At 42.6% G+C, this 21,696-nt stretch overlaps 1 protein-coding gene across 2 annotated transcripts in view; it reads left to right on the plus strand.

Annotated features, from left to right (window-relative positions):
- CAPN6 (calpain 6) overlaps nt 1–21,696 on the plus strand; it is a 79,768-nt gene that overhangs the window by 36,431 nt on the left and 21,641 nt on the right. For both annotated transcript variants that reach the window (XM_074962467.1, XM_074962466.1), the window contains exons 3-6: nt 12,769–12,900; nt 13,598–13,806; nt 14,677–14,869; nt 19,850–20,043. In XM_074962467.1, coding sequence (XP_074818568.1) covers nt 12,769–12,900; nt 13,598–13,806; nt 14,677–14,869; nt 19,850–20,043 — 728 coding nt within the window. The remainder of the gene's footprint in view (nt 1–12,768; nt 12,901–13,597; nt 13,807–14,676; nt 14,870–19,849; nt 20,044–21,696) is intronic.

Consider the following 21,696-nt stretch of genomic DNA (forward strand, 5'->3'; position numbering starts at 1 on the left):
TTTGCGATGTCAAGAACTTATGAGCTCTTCTAGTAAGATTTCAGCTCCAAATGGGGGAGATCGCAGGTTATCTTTGCAGATTTCTGTGATCTTCACTGGTGGAAATTTTGCAAGGTTAGACACTCTCACTAAAACTCCACCATCTTGGAGAGAAATTTTGTGATATTTTAGCCATATCTGAACTGAACACATAAACTTGTTCACACCTGTTTTTGGAGGATCTGACCTACAATCAGAAAAATAGGGAAGGTTCCATTCCAAAATTGTGACTCCAGGGAATTATGTTATCTTCTGGGAAATTATGTGCCAAATCCTGTGAGTAATCCCACTGACATCAATAGCAGTATTCATATAATGTCGGCAGGAGCTGTCCCTGTATTGTAGATTTTAAAAATTTCTCTAGCTGTAAATCCACTAAATTTGAAATAACAAGCTGCCTTAACCAGCAACCAGAAGGCTAACTTCTTCTTACTAAGCGTAGTACTGATATTACTGAAACACATACTGATCATTGCTGTCATCCTGGTCGCTTCCTACTAAACTACTGGTTCTCCAAGTGGACAACTTGACACTCATCTATATCACCTATATGTGCTGTAAGACCCTTAGCTGGAGATTTAATTTACATGAACAAAGGGGCTGAAGCATTGCATCTAATCAGAGTTCAAGTTATTCCTGATGAATCATTACCCACAGTAGTGTGAGTCTAATATGCATCCTGGTCACTGTATTGAGTTTATTTAAACTTCTGAACATTCAGGTATTTTTAACTTGAAGTTTCTTGATCAGTGATTTTGTGCCTATCATTTATTATATAGTCTTTATCTGTTTTCTGACAGCTGAGTGGTGCTGTTCTTTCCTAATCTCAGTGCTGTAGAGTAGACATACTGGTGGAGTGTTTCACAACGGAATTATAAGCCCTAAACTCAGAGGTCTCTTATTTACATCACACTGGGAAAATATTAGACTAAATAGATCCAATAGCTGCATCATGTGAACGTACAGCATCATATGCATAATAAACAACTTATTTTTATGACATATCTCTGCAGTGAAAGCCCTTCTAGGACCCTCACAATTCAACCATACAGATAAAACTGACTAAACTTCAACTGAGATAAAATCCATGATCAAGTAAACTTTCCGACAAGGCTGTTCATGGGCTTATTATTCCCAATAAAGCAAAGGTTTCAGTCAATATTTACGTCTGATTGTATCCACTTTACTCTCTGCTTCCAGATCTAAATGGAAACATTCCTGGGGCATGACAGTAGTCATGGGGTTTCAGTCACTTGCAGTTGGCATCAAAGTAAAAAGAAACCTCCAGGAGTGAAATAATAAGTCTGAGGAAGGAGCACCTCAGGATGTCAAGTCGCGTTTCTCTTGATACTGGCCCCGAGTTGCTGTGGAAAGGTCACTGCACAGTTGGGGCCTGATTCTGAAAAGAAGCTGCTTACCCACAACAACTCCTACTAATAGTGGGAGAAATGGGTATTCAGCACCTCTCAGGATCAGGCCCTTGTGTCCTTTTCATTCTTTCTTTCCCTTGTTCGCTTTCAGGACCTCAGTAAAATGACAGGTTTCAGAGTAACAGCCGTGTTAGTCTGTATTCGCAAAAAGAAAAGGAGTACTTGTGGCACCTTAGAGACTAACCAATTTATTTGAGCATAAGCTTTCGTGAGCTACAGCTCACTTCATCGGATGCATACTGTGGAAACTGTGGCACCTTAGAGACTAACCAATTTATTTGAGCATAAGCTTTCGTGAGCTACAGCTCACTTCATCGGATGCATACTGTGGAAACTTTCCACAGTATGCATCCGATGAAGTGAGCTGTAGCTCACGAAAGCTTATGCTCAAATAAATTGGTTAGTCTCTAAGGTGCCACAAGTACTCCTTTTCTTTTTAGTAAAATGACAATAACAATTGGAAGGGAGGGCAAGAGTGAAACATGTGAGACTGTGTGAGAGATGAGGATAGGGAAAGGAAGGTAAAAGGAGGGAGAGTACGTGTGAATAGCAACTCTGGCAATGACAAGAGAGGTTAATGGTTTGTTAATCAGCCTTGGGTTTTGCATATCACGTCATTAAACCTTGAGACAATACTCTAGGCAAAATCAGAGTGGTTCTCAAGGTGAGAGAAAACTGCATGCTGATTGGCTGGCTGATGAGGAAATCGCAATTTACCTTTTATTCTAGCTTTGAAATCTACTGTCTGTTGCAGTCAGAGAAGCTTGCTCCATTTCATCACTCAGAGCCTAAGAAACTCTTCCCAGGTGCTGATAATTTCTTTGTGGTTAAATGAACAGCATCCTGAGCACAGTTTTAAAGGTTGTTATAGAAATACAAGCTGCTGTTGATTTCCAAAGAGCGAATGAAGCCCAGAGACATCATCGGTAGCTGCTCTCTGTTTATAACAGATTAGCCACAGTGATATTTGATCCGCTGAGTCATAAGCTTCTAGTACCAGAACCAGAGTTAAAGAGGGTGCATGGTGTTATTAATGTTACATTTTTAAAGCTGAGTATTCAGACCCATAGGCAAGCAAGCAGTGGGATTCCTTAAACTGGCCTAGTCAGTTGCACAGATTGTCTGACATACACATGTCACACTGATTTGATTCTGTCTGTTATCCACTGCAATATTTGTAATAGTTCCTTAGCAACATTTTCTGTCAGTTATGCTCCCTAGTTGTAAAACAGCTACAGTAGCATCAGAAACAACGCTTACATGGTTCAAAGTGTTTATCCTCACACAGTAATATTGTGCTGTTTTAATATTTATTTGCAGTCAGAAGGGACTAGATCATGCTGTAGTTCTTCATTCTCATGGCGGCAACTCAAGCCCATGCTGGGGCAATGAATGACATGAGTTAATCTCAACACAGAGACCTACCCTAGATAAATGAGGACCGGACAATGGATTCCCAGGATGGCTGTAGCCTTGAGCTACAGTTGTGGGTTCTGATGGTCCAGCAGCACTGATTACAATTCCCTATAACGTATCTGGTGTATCGACAACTGATAGCAGGAACTACTACTCTCATTTCTACATTATAACCTTTCCCAGGATGAATGTCCAGACCAAAATTCAAGGGTCTGATTCACAACCCATTGAAATCAATGGGAGACTTAATGGAAAGACTCCATTGACTTCAGCTGACTTTGGATCAAGTCCCGAAAGAGCCAACCTGTATTATCTGGTACCAAACTTATGTCTTTTATTAGTATTTTGTAAATAATATAAACTGAGATTTATCTTGACCCATCCAGCCTCAGCTACCTTTGCATATGTTAAAACGGTTTACCTGATTTGGTTTCAAAATGTAATGTTAAAGGTATTCTAAAACACTGAACTTCACTTAACAAGCTTTTGTTTATGGTTTATTGATGGGGATGTCAGGGGAGAACTTGTAACCTTTTAATCCTTGTGATGTCAAGCAAGAATACTGTCTAGAGCAATGAAATTGCATGGATTCATTTAGAATTCAGCCAGAAACCAAGACAGACTACTTATACTCTGTGGCTCAAAAAAAAAAAAAAAAAAAGATTTAGTTATGCAAGCAAAGTTAGAGGGGACATCCCCAGGTGTCTGGTAAAGGTGTCTGATATAATTTGGAGTGGGTAGGGAAAACCAATATCTGGAGAAGAGCATGAAGGATTTTATGTCCTCAAGAAGAGCATGTGGGATAAATATTTGATGTAATAAATATTACTGTCTAGACTGAAACAAAATCCCGCTAGAAGCAGGATGGGGAAAGCAGATCTTTCAGGGCTTTCTTGTAGAAGAGGGCTCCTTTACAGTGGTGGGTAAGCAATTTTTGCTCTGTGCTTTTTAATTGCACTATGTGTGCCATGTGTTGTCATTAATTTGTGTCATAAGGAAGGGGAAAAGGAGAAAAAGGACACATCTTGTAATCTCATCGAATCCAGCAGCATTTACAATCATATGTAACTTCAGGCACAATGAGCCTCTCTTGTGCCCACAGCATCACTCACCTTCACAAGGGGCTGGCGGGGAGGGGAACATGAGCTTTCAGCCAACACAAACCATCCCTTTCATCACTTTCCACCCTGAGAATGTCTCTGAGAAGACTTGACACTATTCCTGCCAGGCACTGGCCATCCAGGGTACAACTACACTGGTGAAAATCAGAGTTCACTAAAATCCACCAAACTTTTCTGTTGTAAACAGCTGATTCCCATGCTCGACATGAACACAGCCACCACGCTGTGTCCCGATGCCGACCCCCTGAGACCTTTCAAAATGTCAGATTGGACAAAACCTGGAGAAATCAAGCCCATAGGTCAATATGCTGCTTATTGACATAAGGGTAGAACAGCTAATTCCTCAGCCAATGAGACAAGAGTTCAGACAGCTAAACCTGGGAATTATTTATTCCATACTAGGATGATGTTGAATATCTCACTGTTATGAAGAATTGTGCAAGACGAGTTCCACTTTTTTTATTTGTTTCTTTGTTTGTTTTTCTCCCATCTTATGAAACCAGTCCAAGAATTTGGTCGAAAAGCATGTTTTCAGAAAGCAGTATAATCCATAACTGCTAGATCAGGGATCACCAACCTTTGGCCTGCAGCCCGCCAGGGTAAGCCCTGTGGTGGGCCAGACCGGGTTGTTTACCTGCTGCGTCCGCAGGTTTGGCTGATCGCAGCTCCCACTGGCCGCGGTTTGCCGTTCTCGGCCAATGGGGGCTGCGGGAAGCAGTGGCCAGCACATCCCTTGGCCCACACTGCTTCCTGCAGCCCCCATGGGCCTGGAGCGGCGAACCGCGGTCAGTGGGATCTGCAATTGGCTGAACCAACAGATGCGGCAGGTAAACAAACTGGCCCAGCCCGCCAGGGTGCTTACACTGGCGGGCCGAGTGCCAAAGGTTGCCGATCCCTGTGATAAGGCATCAAAATTTTCTGCGTGGCATTTTCATCTTCAAGGATTCTGCTATTTAGTCAGTGCATTGAAATCATATATGCCATAATGTATTAAATTCATTAACTACCCAGGATCACATGGTGAACCTCTTTATTCCTGTTGGTGAGAAGTTATTCACACAGAGTCCCATTGATTTCACTGCTTGCATTATAAGTGTTCACCAGGCTGAATAAGGGCTCCATCATCCATCAAGCCCCCAAAAGTGTGTAGTGTCCAAGATGATACTTGCTTTTTGACAGAGCAATACCCTTCCAAAACCCCATAGAAACAACATTTTAGAAGAGAATATTTTGGATGAGAGCCGGTCAGAAAATGGTCTGTTTTAATGTGGGAAAATGTTGACTTTTTGTCCAAAAATTAAAAGTTGAAAATATTCTTCCAAAACCCAAGAATTGTGGGTCCAAAACTTCCAGTTTAAAACAGAACATTTTGATTTGAAAATTGTCTCATGGTGACTCGTGGGAGTTGTAGTTTGGATTCCTCATGCCTGTATTCTCTTCCATAGCCTGGCTACATCTCCCATGATATACAAAGGTCTCCCACTCTTGCTGAGCCACAGTGGTTTATCATGAGAGGCCCTGGCCATGATACATGTGGGAGATATAGTCTGGCTGGGGAACCTGGCCAATAGAGGAGAATGGGGGCATGAGGACCTGAACTACAACTCCCATGAGGCACTGTTTCCACACAAAAATCTTTTTTTTGGTTTTGGCTAGAAGTTTTCAGGAGTTCAGTTTTTCAACAAAAAGTCTAAATTTGTGGGTGCAAAACAACCACTTTCCGTGAAAAATATCATTTTGTCAAAAACACAATTTTTCATCGAAAAACTATTGTGTAGAAATTTTTTGACCAGCCCTACTGTGGATCAATTGCAGTTCACTAGGTCATGGTTGTATCTCCTTTCTTGATTGAAGGATATTGGGATGGATACCTGACAAGTCACTGCTGGTGGTCTGAAAATTAGTTGACAAGGTTCTAATGGACAAATAGATAGCACACTAAGAGTATCATCTTTATGTGTCAGTCCACCAGAAACATAAGAGAAATTGTAATACATACACTAGAAAACTTTCTTCCTCTGAAGGAAGAAGACAGAAAGAACTAAAGGCCACAGCAAGTCAGTACTTTACTCCTCATAAAGGCAGCCTTTATCTAAAACGAATCCTTGACCTATCACAGTATTTCACAGTAATGATCCAAATCACTGTGGCCTAAAATAATGTAAGTAGCACAGTGCTTGGGGCCAGGGGTCTAGAATACAGTATCTTTCTAGAAGGGGGCTGGAGGCTAGAGAATCTCACTGGTCTTTTTCCAGGTCTACATGGCAGAAGGTTCCCAGAACCATAACTACCTCATTGCTTATTGGTGAGGTTCAATGGGAGGTCAGCCTTTCAGAAAATCAGCTGTAATATTTCCAGCAAATGACAGCACTCTCGATGAGAACTGCACCAGAGCTCTAAGGATCAGGAGGAAAATGGTGCCAGACAAAAAACCACACCACATTTCACAGTATCTTTTTTCCCTCTAAACACTGACTTCGAACCCCCCCCGAAATGTGTGCTGTGGAGCCTGTGTGATGGTCAGGCTGGTGGGCCTTATGCGACTTTAGTCATTGTTAGCCCCAAAAATAAAAACAAAAAAGATTTATATAAAAATGTTCGTGATGCATTTAACTTTGCAGAGTGATTTAGAGGAGGCAAAAAAAAAGTGTTGCTTAATCTCCAAATAATACAGGCTCCTAAAGTGCAGTGCCAGAGGTATGATCAACAATGCACAAAACTGGCATGCTCTTCTTCCCCTTGGATTAGCTTGCGTACAATTAGTTGGGTTTCTGTTTTTAAAAGTAGTGAGCTATGCTCCACTTCAGGTATGGATGGGATTGTGGGGGCAGGGGTGAAGGGAGGTTAGAAACTGGCCAGTGTATAAACAGCAGACTGAGAACTAGATCCTGATCTCACTTATTTACACTGGGGAAACACCACTGATTTCAGTAGTTACTTCCTGATTTACACAGGGGTGAGTGAGATTATGACTGGGTCCTATATCCCGAATGAAGGTCCATCGGAGCACACTACCCTTTCCTGTAACTCACTAGTCGTTTTACATTCTAACAGCAATTACAAGCTAATAGCAAGACCTATTGCGCATGATTATTAAGACGTCTCTTTATTCATTCCATAGGAATGGCAGCCAGGCTGCATACTGTACAAAGAGCCATCTCAGACATAACATTTTGAAAGGATTTTTTGTGAATGTTTGAGTGTCTGGCACAGTTGAACTGATTTTTTTTATTATTAAATGTCATTGCCTTGACGTCTAGCCCAAAATGGAGGAGGACTTGTAAATGTGCCAGCACAGCTGGGAGCTATTATGGGACAGACAGTCTCCCCTATCTCTCAAACACACAAACAGCCCAGCAACTGTGTTCTCCCCCTGCCTCCTTTTTGATGTTGTTGCTTCTAAACCAGTGGGTAAGCTATAGCCGAGGGTGAACTTTCCCATCTGCACTCAATAGCAGGAAGGAGGAATTACCACAGCGGCCACCATGCCCCAGTGCCCATTGAAGTAGGGCCAGTGTGAAGAGGGGCCTGGAGGAGAGCGTGATGCAGATCTGTACTGAGCATTGTCTCTCAGACTCCCCCTGCCTTGTGCAAAATGGACTGCCTGGGGCAGGTACTGCACACACCATGCAGATCTCATGGACCCAGGGTAGGCCACAGATCCCAGATGTCTTATGAGCAGACAAAGATGTCTCACTTTTAGACCTTTAAGGCTGGGATTTCCAAAGGATGCTTAGGGAGTTACACACGCAAACCCTACTGGGAATTCAGTGGGAGTTGGGCACCTGGCTTCTTTTGAAAATCCCAGCTTCAATCACTGCCCTTGCTTTTTCTTTTTCCCCTCTCCCTGAAGCATTCTCCCTTCCATCCCCACCCACTCCACCACCCTCTCTTCAGCTCCACGATCGCCAGCTCTGAAGCACTTCTTCACAGATCAGGTCCTGCCCAGCCCCAGGTCTCTGTAGCTTCTCATAATGCTTTACAGTGTAGTTTCAATGGTGCTGCTCTGAACAGTGTAGTGAATACATTAGTCTTAGGTGTGGCAGAATTCAATTTTTGATCATTTTGATGGATAATATCGACATCTCTTCTTAAGCCTTTTTATCAATTATCTATTTAAATGTTTGCAGTTGTGGGATATGGGGGTGTCAGAATGGGGGGAGTCAGACAATAATTTTTTAAAGATAGGAGATGATGAGATTCAAAAAGTCAACACTTTATAACCTTAAAACATAAATTGTCACTATCACATGTCAGAATAGACATACTAAATATTCTGAAATCAGACTCTAATAAGTTTTCAAGCAGCATTTTTCTTACTTTGTCTATCTGTAAATTTTGCTTATCATAGATGGAAATATTTTTCTGTCAGTTAGCACGTGTATGTTGAAATCGATGTTTACCAACATCCACTGATAAAAATCTAATCCTTCCAAGTCTAACTAAGCTTTTTCTCCCCAACTAAACCCAAGGTCATAATGTTACTTTATGGCTGCTGGTAATGTTTAGACCAAGAAACATTTTTACAGGTAAATGGAGCCATTTACTTAAGCTAAGCTCCTCTAAAGTCCATTACTTCTAGTAGTGTGAACCACCCGAACCACTGCCAGAGGATAACAGATTGTCTCTTCTACCTGCCCATTCACAATTAATTACACATTTTGTAAACAACTTTCTAGACTGGAATTAGTCTCCCAATAGTGTCTAATTCTCTATTGTGATTTTCGCCACAAGTAATATCAGTCCTTCATCGTCTATAAAGAATTCCATTACAGAGAGATGTACAAACCATTTGATGACTCAGATTGAAACTAGTAAATCTCTGACCTTTTACCAGTTATAGCTGGGATTTCTCAATAAATGTTTTCTTCAGGGAAAAAAAAAACCCAATCCACATAAATCCAACTCACCCACCACTCAAACCCTTTCCCAGCAGCTTGTGAAGTCCCAGCCTACAGCCTGTCGATCCCAAGCAGAAGAAAACCTATAATATATACCAGCTAAAATTGTAGTTTGTGTTATGTGTCAGGTACAGTAATGAGCTCTACCATATTGACCTGCTCAGAATTCTGTGAACTTGCTTATTAGCCAGTTCATTTATTATCTTCACTGTTTCACAGCTCGCCAGCTTTCAGAAAGGGCCGTACCAATTAAAGTAGAACAAAGGGGTTCGGTGAGCCACTTTCTTTCTCACAGTATCAGTGTGCGAGTGACATTAAATTACAGATATATCACTCAGGGTTATAAGAATGGGAAATGGCACAAGCAGAATCGAATTACCTGAATAAAAGTCTTGTATGAAAATAGGGACATCATTATTTTCAGGGGCATCTCAAGCAGCTATAACCTCTTGCCTCCTTTTCAGACTCCATGCAGACTCCATACAGGTGGCAATTATAATTCTATACATAATGCAGATATGTGTAACTGAAGAACTACTGGGAGAACTGAGCTTTCTAAGGCTGAACTCTCTGAACATACAAGCAAAATACCCAAATATTTTCTTCCTGTATTATTTATAGTAATGAGGTTACAAATTGACTGAGAAGAACCATAAGGGACAAACAGAGCATCATATATAAAAGAGGGTTTCCTGCAAATATTTGGGCCCAGATTCTGTTCTCACCTCCTCCAGTTTTATACCAGAGTATTTCCACTGATTTCAGTGGATTTGCACCTAAATAACAGGTATGGGATCAGAAGAGGCCCCTGGGAGCCCTAAGAAACAGCATTATCAAAAGCCTGATAATCATGATAGTTGCAATATAGAGATCTGACTCTCTCAAAGGAGATCTGGATTAGATGGAGCAATGGTTTCCTACACTATCAATTCCTCCTGATACACTGCAAAAACAATGAAAAAAAGGAAACAGTATATGTTTGGAATTAAACAAACACGTAGGAGTTATTTGTTTGCCTCATCTAAACCCAGATACTATGGTCTTGGGTGCTATTCCAATGTCTGTGATTAATAATGAGGAAAATATACATCACATCATTTGCTTTTACTAATTGTTTAGCTTCAAATATTTCAGACATGCTAAATATTTTAGTAGGTAAAAATGCGTCAAGCAGGATCTTAAAAAAAAATTATGCAGCTGCAATAGAAACAAGGAAGCAGTGCCAATCAACTCTTCAGCCCAGTGTTTACTTTCGGTCATAGTGATCAGTTCCCTCTAATCATATCCACATGCTTGGCATTTTGACACAAGCTGCTTTGGGACTCTACATAAGCCTATATGAGACACTTGACGAACGTTTATGTAACAATCCCCTCAATAATTTAATATGGCTATTTTTGGCAAGGAGAACAAATAAGATTAATTTTCTGTTTGGACATGTCAAATATGGGTGTGCTTAATTTCTTTCAAAAATATGGTTTTTTGGCTTCCTAAAGAGACAACAACAAAAATGTTTGGACTACTTTGTTCCTGAGAACAAATCCACCCCATATTAATTATGCCAATGACAACATTTCAACAGGAAAAACAAACTAGAAAATATTACTGCCCGTGTTACTTAAAAGTCCAGCAAAAGATAATCTAGAGATTTATCCTCGTTGGGTTTGGAATGTTTACCACCATTGCAAAGAAAAGGCCAGATCTTCAGGTGGTCTAAATCGTAGCAAGAAGCTGAAGTTCCTGCCCTCATTTCCTGTGTTAAAGCTCTTGTACATTCCAGCTAAACATAATGAATCTGTCAATCGTGCAGGTAAGTAATCTGTGCCTAGCTGACACCAGCAATACCAGATTTTCCATGTACTTTCTCTTACTCAAAGTTTCTTGTAAAATTTTTAATACATGAAGTCTACGTGTAAGAATTACTGACAGAAGAGTAGAGCACTGAATAATGATCAGTTGCCTGTGTCTCCCAATGCTCAACAATTCTCCCAAGAAATGCTGTTAAATGATTAAAATAGTATTGGGGTAAAAAACCCAAACCCAATACCCTTTTTTAAGAAGAATCCCTCCCTCCATCGCTACCCGCTCCATCTCCCACACTCGTCCCTGCCACCACCTCTGCCCCGTCATGCCACCATTCCCACTCTTACTGCCATCCCTCTCTGCCCCCCACTTCTCTTGCGGTCTCTAGAATGCAGTTCAGCGGGTACTGAAGTGTGAATTCCAGGTTACCAAGCACACCAAACTTCCAAGGTGCTGCTAGCTGTGTTATCTCTGGGAACGTGGGGCTGGAGTTGCATAGACACCAATAACTGAGTGCCGCGTGTCGATGCTGTATGAGTTCAGAAGAGCTACTTTCCTGAGGAGTGCAAGATGAGTGGTCAGTGATGCTAACAAAGCCAGCACTCTCAAAAAGCTCTGTTCCTTCAGCCCGCTGTGCTTGCTGAACACTTGCAGCTGCATGCTTCGAGCCATCGGGCTAAATCCTCAAAGGCTTTTAGGTGCCCATTAATTTCATTGGCAGTTTGGTGCCTAAATAACTTTGGAAAACCTCTGGGGGAGGCAAATTAAAGCAATGTGGACAACAAGGCTCATGTTTTCACCTCTGGAGGTCCCCGGTTCAAACCCTGAGGTATCAGTCATGATGGAGGCCCTGACAGAGGCAGTAGGATGATAGCATTCCGGTGTGAGGGGCAGTCATTTCCTGCCACTTCCTCTTTTGACCCCTTCACTCCGCCCAAGCCTACCCCTCCCTTCTTTTCTTTCTCCCAACCTTGTCTTTGCAGCAAGTTCCCTGCTCCTGGGTGCCGAGTGATCACTCCCCTCTCATTCATGTCTTTCCTCAAAATGCACTGTCAGATGTTACCCTCCATCATTCTGTACATCCATTCATACTGTATGAAAAGCTAGAAACTCAGGCAAAAATGTTCAAATATGGGTGCCTAAATTAGGCAATTAAACCTATATTTAGGCACGTAACTGTGTGTCCTGCCATTCAGAGAGGCAGAGTACCTGTGCTCCTCTTTGACTTCAGGGAGAACTACAGCTGCTCAGTACTTATGAAAATCAAGCCACTTATTTAGGTGAATGGAACTAGGAATTGGACTTGCATGGCACAGGGGCCCTCCCACGCTGATCCTTCTGCAAGACCCATCCCTCCCTATGGATTTCAGTGCCTAACTTTAAGCTTCCAAGTTTGAACATAAACAAATAAAATAAAAGTTTAAATGCTGTAAACTGGTTGGGGCCATCAGAGAAGTGGGCTGTGGTGTGCAACTGAGAACTGCTCCATTCAACTCTTGGCTGTAATTACGATGTATGTGTCACCCCTGAAAAGGTTCCTGTGTATAAGACACAGCTTTCACAAGCAGCCATGTTGCAACTGCTGCCCGTTAATGCTAATTCGCTCCTGCTAGAGGGTTCTTTGGAACCATGGAGAACTAAAATTGTTCCTCTCCAGCCTGCTCCTGCAATTTCAATGCAACTCAGGGGTAGTCTACATGAGAGACTCTGGAAAGTTAAGGTGAATCAATGAAAGGTGTGAAGTTAATGCGCATAAGGTAAAGCACATTGAACCCTCACGTGGATGCTCTTGTTCAGGACTAAAATGGCCTTAGTGTACGGTAGCTTAATCCTCCTCCATGCTACAGCAAACTAAGCCATTTTGCTCTTAAATCAGATCATCCACATGCAGGTTTAATGTGCATTAATGTCACACCTTTCACTGATTCACCTTAGCTTTCCTGAATGTCCCTGTGTAGACCAGCCCTTAGTTCTGCCAGTTCCGTTTTTAACTCCCCACTGGGCTCTTAAATACTTTTGCTCCCAAGTGTACCAGTAACTTCTCTTTTGTTCTGTAAGGAGCTCTGTGAAGACCCACACCTGTTTGTGAATGGAATCAGCGCCCATGACTTGCACCAAGGGAAGCTCGGGAACTGCTGGTTTGTGGCAGCTTGCTCCTGCTTGGCTCTTCGGGAGAATCTCTGGCAAAAGGTATGTGACCCAATATGCTTGGTGCTTGAAATCATAAAGCCTGTCCCCAAAGGAGAGCTGAGTGCCCTGAGCCGAGGTGTCCTGCATCCAAAATCACTGTCCATACAAAACCTGCTCATTTTCCTTCCTGTCAGTGATAATTTAGCATACCATGATCCACACCTCCTCTCCCTTCCCTTCAGGAAGAATATACAGCTGGGGAGTAGCAGGCACTTGAGGTTCAAATTTTCATTAGCTGCTCATTTTTATATGCCGTCTGCCTCATCAGTTGCTGCTCCCACGGCTTGTTATTATGTGTCTTGCCTGGAGGACAAGAAAGCAACTCTCTACTGAGCTGATTTCCCCCATACCCTCATTGGTATCAGGCAGAGGATGTAGCAGAAACAGGGAGCACCTGCACTGTGATGCTTCTATCAGTCACTGCAAATATCACCCCAGTGCCATGTAGCCTCCCTCAAGATATGTTTTCATTCTCCGCATGGATTGCACCAAATGCGACTTTAGGTACTTTGGGACCAAATTCACTACTGGTGTAGGTGGGTGCAATTTCAGTGATTTCAGTTTAAGATCTTCAGAGGCTGATGGGGCTGCCAGAGCCATGCTCTTTGTGGTATCTGCCAAGGAACCAGAGCAAGCCACCCCCTGATTAGGTCTCATTTGTTGTGTTTGGTGAACTGTGCTTTTCTTCATTTCTCAGGTGATTCCAAGCTTTAAGGAACAAGAATGGGATTCAAAGAGACCCCAGAAATATGCTGGGATTTTTCACTTCCAGTTCTGGTATTTTGGACAGTGGACCGACGTGGTCATAGATGACAGATTGCCAACAATTAATGGGGAGCTGATCTACTGCCATTCCAACGTGGAGAATGAATTCTGGAGCGCACTACTGGAGAAAGCTTATGCAAAGTATGAATTAGCTCAATGTCCTTTAAGTGATTTCAGCTACACATAAAAATCCACCTTATCATTTCAGACGCTACTGATTTCCTCTCTCACCCCTATCATATTTCCCCAGGTTACTTCCCAATTGCTGCTGCTCTTGGAGAATATGTAGCTTTGAGACTGCCTCCAGGACCCTTCGTTAAACCACTCCCAGGAGCAGAGCTGGTCAAAATCAGACTTCTCATTATTGTGAAACATTTCAAACTTAAAAAATCATCCCAATTCTGGACAAAAAGCCAACATTTCAATTTTGTATTTTTTTTGCAAAAAAAAATTCTGAAAAAATTATTTCAGGGTCAAAACATTTCATTTTAATAAATTCAAAATGTTTCATTTTGATCTTTTTTTTTTTTTTTTTTACATTTTGAAATGAAAAGTTCCTTTAAATGAAAAATCAAACCTTTTTATTCTGAAAACATGAAAATTGCACATGGCAACATTTAAAAAAAATCCACATTTTTTGTTGAAATTGATCCAATTTGGTGGGAAAATCAAAACAGCATTTTCACACAGAAAATCGTTGTGACAAAAATATTCTGACCAGCTCTAGCCAGGAGGTGCTCCTAAGGCAGTGATCTCCTTCCCATGCTTCTTACAAAAATCATGTTTCCCCTTCATTACATCTAAAGCTAGCAGTTCAGAGACCAGGAATCTTAGGGATGCTCTCAGGTCTATTGCATAGCAGTGTAAGAAAGCTTTCTTCCCAGTTCCCTGCTGTTCAGACAAACTTGTGATCCTTTTTCTGGGTGGTCTCAAATATTACACAGAAATAATCCGATATGGCTTGGTTTTAACAGCCAGAAAATGAGTCAATTTGTTCCATCTTACCTCTAGGCTGGCTGAGTCTTATGAAGCCCTGGATGGAGGCACTGCTGCAGATGCAATTATCGATTTCACTGGAGCAGTGGCAGAATCCATTGACCTGGTAAAGGGCAAATATTGTGAAAATATTTCTGAGCAAATGAAGCTGTTTGAAGACTTGCTGAAAGTACATAAAAGAGGCGGATTAATCAGCTGTTCCATCACGGTATGTGTGCAGACTTTGATATACAATGATTTATTCTGATTTTTCTCTCCTCGAAAAACGATATTAACATAAATATATTCAGCATATCCTTAATTTGGATTTTGAAAAGGTGGTTTGTAGAAAGCTAATGACTTGGCAATGCTGTCAGCCAAGAACAATTCCCTAAGCCACCAGCTATAATTCAGGAAACCACAGTCACGTGCCCCGCCATTGACCTTTCTGAATGGAGAAAGGAACCCAATTTGTAACTTGAGCAGAGATGAACAAATTTAGAGTATACTCACTTCCAACCAAGGAGGTTGGCGCCATGTCCCCTTAAGACATTTAACTTCTTGCTGAAACCTGTTTACAGAATCACTTTTCCAAGCACTGAGCTGCTGATTCTTCTTCCTGCTGGTGGTGACAGGGCCATCTTTGTGTCAATATAGTACCGGAGCTGAGTGGAAGTGGTGAGCTCATCCAGCTGTTCAGAGCAGGAACGTGGGCTTCATGTTTCTCACTAAAGCTTCTGGTGAAATAAAAACCACTGTAAAAAGAAAAGGAGTACTTGTGGCACCTTAGAGACTAACCAATTTATTTGAGCATAAGCTTTCGTGAGCTACAGCTCACTTCATCGGATGCATACTGTGGAAAGTGTAGAAGATTTTTATACACACAAAGCATGAAAAAATACCTCCCCCCACCCCACTCGCCTGCTGGCAATAGCTTATCTAAAGTGACCACTCTCCTTACAATGTGTATGATAATCAAGGTGGGCCATTTCCAGCACAAATCCAGGGTTTAACAAGAACATCTTGGGGGGTGGGGGGGTTAGAAAAAAACAAGGGGAAATAAGTTACCTTGCGTAATGACTTAGCCACTCCCAGTCTCTATTCAAACCTAAGTTAATTGTATCTAATTTGCAAATGAATTCCAATTCAACAGTTTCTCGCTGGAGTCTGGATTTGAAGTTTTTTTGTTGAAGAATTGCAACTTTCATGTCTGTAATCACGTGACCAGAGAGATTGAAGTGTTCTCCGACTGGTTTATGAATGTTATAATTCTTGACATCTGATTTGTGTCCATTTATTCTTTTACGTAGAGACTGTCCAGTTTGACCAATGTACATGGCAGAGGGGCATTGCTGGCACATGATGGCATATATCACATTGGTGGATGTGCAGGTGAACGAGCCTCTGATAGTGTGGCTGATGTTATTAGGCCCTGTGATGGTGTCCCCTGAATAGATATGTGGGCACAGTTGGCAACGGGCTTTGTTGCAAGGATAGGTTCCTGGGTTAGCGGTTCTGGTGTGTGGTATGTGGTTGCTGGTGAGTATTTGCTTCAGGTTGGGGGGCTGTCTGTAGGCAAGGACTGGCCTGTCTCCCAGGATTTGTGAGAGTGTTGGGTCATCCTTCAGGATAGGTTGTAGATCCTTAATAATGTGTTGGAGGGGTTTTAGTTGGGGGCTGAAGGTGACGGCTAGTGGCGTTCTGTTATTTTCTTTGTTAGGCCTGTCCTGTAGTAGGTGACTTCTGGGAACTCTTCCGGCCTGGTATTTTTTCATGCTTTGTGTGTATAAAAGATCTTCTACACTTTCCACAGTATGCATCTGATGAAGTGAGCTGTAGCTCACGAAAGCTTATGCTCAAATAAATTGGTTAGTCTCTAAGGTGCCACAAGTACTCCTTTTCTTTTTGCGAATACAGACTAACACGGCTGTTACTCAAAAACCACTGTGAATACTTGCTGTCTAAGACTATCCTATACATATTTACATAGCACCTAAAGTGGGCTAGATGCTTTACAAGAGAGTAAAGAGACATGCTCCCTGCCCCAAGGAGCTACCAGCAGGGTTGTGAAAAGTGCTAGTCACTGGCCTACCTCTGCTCCCCAAAAGCCCATGCTAAAGCTCCCATTGACTTCAGTGGAAGCAGGGTTAGACCAATGCTGAAAGCCATTGAAAATCCCACCTTAAATGAAGATGGCATCACAAGTGAAGGGAAAACAAACTGCTCACCATGCATTTTAGGATTTTCTGTGAATTTATTTTAAAATTATTTAGAAACTGAGTTTACTTATTTTCTGGACAGGAGCCCCGGGGAAGGGTGTGAAAGGGAGAGGGGATAATTCCATAAGATCAAACAGGGCAGAGTTAAGGTTCTATGAAGCTCCTGGCTGCACTGCTCTCTCCTTTCAATTCTGGAGACTTATAAATGTCAAGGCTAACATCTATGGACTTAGTCAAATCACTTAACCTCTCAGCTTCGTTTCCCTCTTTGCAAAATGGAAATTATACCACTTACCTCCCCCCTAGAAGTACTGTAGTGATTAACTGGTTAGTACTTACAGTCTGCAATATGAGTTCCCAACCACCTGCTTCGTTTGGAAATTGTTCCTTGAAAATATGAGTGTATTAACATTGGCACTTGTGTGCCGATCCCAGAACAATCAGCTCTGCCCCACTTCTGCAGCAAGAAAGTTGGTGGTAACCGAAAGATCCCCCATGATTGCAAAGGAAGTCAACTAAGTGTGAAGGTCATTGCTCTAACTACGACTCGGCATCCACTGCTTCAATGCACTGCCTCCCTTCACCAAGAGGGGAGAGCATGGTGCCTGGGAGATGGCTCCCTGATTGGACTACCAGCCTATAGAATGGAGAATGAGCGCATGAGGCTCCCAAACTACAACTCCCATGAGGCACTGCAGCTGCACTTCAGTATCCAAATATTTTGGGAGTCGGGGTGTTTTGTTTTGTTTTTTTGACAGAAACTCAACATTAAAAAAAAAAGTCTGACAAGCTCTATCACTAACTTCCCCCAAAGCCTTAGGCTGGTATCCTGCTTTAATGTGATGGCAGTGGACAGAAATACCAGGGGGGTGATTGAAATTATCACTAAAAAATGCTGAGGCTGTTTATTTAATAACAATAGCTTGGGGAAAAGGTAAAAGTTTAGGTGGCTGGAATAAAATTAAGCACTTGCTAGTGCTTTCCATTCTCCCCTGAAGTTCTATTTCTGCCCTTTGAATTAATTAAATAAAACACAAATGCTTCTCAACCTTGTTATGCAGGCACTATATTTATTGATTTATCCTGGTGTATGAAACTGCCTCACTAGCATTTTACCTCTCGGCTCCGATAAGTGTGTTATACACACCACAGTGCTTGCTAACTGCAGAATATTTAATACTTAAGTGGCTTACATCCCAATTTAGAAGTGACCCAACATGCTCCTTTGTTTACAGAACATCCCAGGGCTTGTACATTTGGCAGTTCAAATGGAAGGCAGTTTAAATTTCTTATTTAAAAGAAAAAAAACAACAACCTTAAATAGTGAAAAAGCCAGGTGCCATCCTGCTGAAAAGAAGAGTGCAGTCGCTAATGGAGATTCTTCTGGCGCTACAGTTTAACAAGCAGGAATGGTGATAGACTCCTTTGCTGTCATGGAAACTTGTGCTCTTATTTGTGAAGAGTACAAATGAAAGAAAGTGTTGTGGGGGGGGAAGCCCTGGGAAATGTCAGTGGCTCTCAGTATAACATATGAACTGATTCTTTGTGAGCTGTTGTCGCTGAAATATACTGTGGTCTTGGCATTAGTCCTGCAATTTCAAGCGCATCAGTCAGACCTGATCTGATAGTTAGATGTGGTGAGAAGTTTCTCTGTTGCTTCTTTTTTTACTAATTTATATACCAAGCTGCTCAAATCTTCCAGCTGATTTGAAATGGGTAAGAATGTCTGGCATGGTCACACATCACTATCAGTGCTGTAGTCCATCCCTCTCTTCCCACCAGAACCAAGGCTTGTATCGTCGCTGAGATTTGATTTTGGTCATTCTGTTCCATGAAGAGAACTGAGAAATGCAAAGAGCCAAACCCTAACAACTCATTCCTGCTGCTCCAAGGGGAGTGTTGGTTGTGTAGAGAGTATGTAAGCCCTGCAGGATCTGGCCCAACGTGAAAGAAAAACAATATAAGGGCCTGATCCAAAACCCATTTATTAAACGGGAATCTCTTTTCCATGGGTTTCAATGGGCTTTGTATCAGCCCCATCTGCATAAAACAGATAGAAATCCAAGCGCAGGAGAAGCATTTGTCAAACATTCTTAGATCAGGGTTCAGAGTAGCAGCCGTGTTAGTCTGTATTCGCAAAAAGAAAAGGAGTACTTGTGGCACCTTAGAGACTAACAGATTTATTTGAGCATAAGCTTTCGTGAGCTACAGCTCACTGCATCTTAGATCAGTAGCTGATCAGGCCAGGCAGGACACCAGGGTAACACACTACCAACCTGTCACATCTGGAGACCTGGGTTCAAATCTGAGTTAAGGTCCCCAGAGGAAACTAATCTGATAGCATCAGCATACACAAGAGATGCACCGACTGTCACACGGCAGTAGTCAGCACACAGGGACCAGCGTAATCACTAGAACTGGGATCAGTGGGTGAGAGCCAGGGTAAGAGTCAGACCAGGTTCAGAGTCGAGGTAGTTACTAGGCAAGAGTCAGGGTCTGGCTGGGGTCAGAGACTGGAGACCAATAAACAAGCTGAGGTCTGGCATCATAGCAAGCCAGAAGCCTGCATGGTTGCCCAAACAGCTCCCTGGGCCACCCTCCAAGGTTAAATAGTGAGCATGGGCCAATCAGAAGGCCACAGCGTGCTGTCTCTCTGGACTCCTTGGGCAGTACATGCTGCGGTGCCTAATCTCCACAGTACACCCTGGATTTCACTTTGTATGGCCTCCTGGTAATGATGTGAGAACATCAGCTGCCCCAACCTCCCCAGACCAGGGTTCTAGTCCCCTGGATCCTTAGGCTGCCTGATATTGGACTAGAGGGATGTTGACTTTGATCCATTATGGCAATTCCTCTGTTACTATATTTCTACAAGGGAACCCACAGTTGTATGTAAAAAAATAAACCTCTTGACTGTGTATGTGCTAGGTGCCCTTATTGATTTTGAAGTTCATATTAGTTCCTTGTGGGATTTTTTCTGTGTGCTGCAGACTTCATCCCCCAATGACACCGAGGTGGAGACGGAGATGGGTCTGATCATAGGCCATGCCTACTCGGTGACGGCAGTTCAGAAGGTGCGCCTCGGAGAGAGGCTCCTGTTCTCTTTTAAGTCAGAAAAGCTCTTCATGATCAGAATGAGGAATCCGTGGGGAAAGAAGGAGTGGAACGGTGCATGGAGTGACCAGTACGTGTTGGGGGCTTCTGTGTTCCAATAATTCAGCTGTCATTTGTGGCTGCTGGAAGTTAGATGTGTGATTAAATGCTAAGAAACACAATGTTGTTTGTAGTGTTTGTCCCAGGATACAAGAGACAAGGTAAGTAGTTTTCAAGTTTCCTTCCCCGGACCCGATGAAGAGTTCTGTGAAGCTTGGAAGCTTGTCCCTTCCACAAACAGAAGCTGGTCCAATAAAAGATACCACCTCACCCAACTTGTGTCTCTATGAAATGCAATGGCATTCCACAAGACAAGAGCCTCTTTGACGTTGGGAGTGTTCTGTCATCTCTTCCCAAGCGTAGCAGCCTACGAACAAATGGAACACCACATCCTGCTGCAATGAGGGAGATGTGGCTTACTTTACCTTCTGGACTGCAGCATGCCTCTTGCAGCATTCTTTTGGCAAGCGGCATAGTCTGAGGTTAAAGTATAAGGATGATGAGTCAAGGATGGGAGGTCTGTTCTCATCTGTGTCACAGACCCCCTGCATGATCCTGGCAAGCCACTGAGCCTTTCTGTGGCTCACTTTCCCATCTGAAAAATGCTCCCTCTTAGGCTATCTTGAGGCGCTGATGAAATGTGCCATCAGAGTGCAAATTGTATTATTTCTTAAATGACTTTGTAATGGATCATCACATGGGTCATGGGTTCTGCAGAAACCCTTCCAGCGACTTAAGGAGGAGCAGAGTGACTGGTTCTGCTGGGTTTGTTCCATGACCCAAGGCCTTAAACATTAAAAGAAAGAAATAATACATTACATTTCAGTTGGCCATTTCTAGGGCATTTAGTCAATGCTTTCAACACTTAATAATATGATGCTCCTTAATAACAGTGTACCAACTTCCCTGTCTTTCCTCTTTTATCTTATAAAGAGGCTGTTACTTTCAGTCAGTGCTTTATCCCCGTTTAAACAAAGTGCTGAGCTGGCCAGATGCAAAGAGAAACAAGTTGTCTTGATTTATACTAGAGATAGAGGGCCAGATTCTGAAGCGTACTCTCAGCCCTTTCTCTGGCAAAACTCCATTAACTTCGGTAGAGTTTGGCATGAGCAAGATCTCTGGGGCTGGCCCATTGAAGAATCCACATCCCTGCGTGACATAGTTATACCGACCTTAACACCCTGTGTAGACCGCGCTATGTCAGAGAGAGAGCGTCTCCCGCCGACATAGCTACCGCCTCTTGCAGAGGTGGCGTTATTAAGCCAACAAGAGAGCTCTGTACTGTCGGCTTAGAGTGTCTTCACCAGACGTGCTACAGTGGCACAGCTGCATTGGTGCAGCTGTGCTGATGTACATTTGTAGAGCAGACTTGCCCTTAGGGCTTGTCCACATGAACAATTAGACTGCAGCAAGACGGGATGTGAAACTAGCTGTTTGTGCACCCTGCTGATGCACATTAACAATTCACCAATCTGCTTTGATCTAGGCCTGGTTCGAAGAGGACTAGGTGTTAGCAGTTTGTTAGAGCACTTTCATCTAGCCCTCTTTGAAACAGGACTAAATCAAAGTGCACTAGCAGACTGTCAATGTAAATCAGCTGAGTGCACATGAACAGTTAGACAGCGGCACGCTAATGTGGGGTTGGTCACACCCCAGCTTGCCACAAACGAAATGTCCGTGTAGC

This window comes from Natator depressus, chromosome 9 (genome assembly GCF_965152275.1).
Source record: "Natator depressus isolate rNatDep1 chromosome 9, rNatDep2.hap1, whole genome shotgun sequence".
Classification (NCBI taxonomy): Eukaryota; Metazoa; Chordata; order Testudines; family Cheloniidae; genus Natator; species Natator depressus.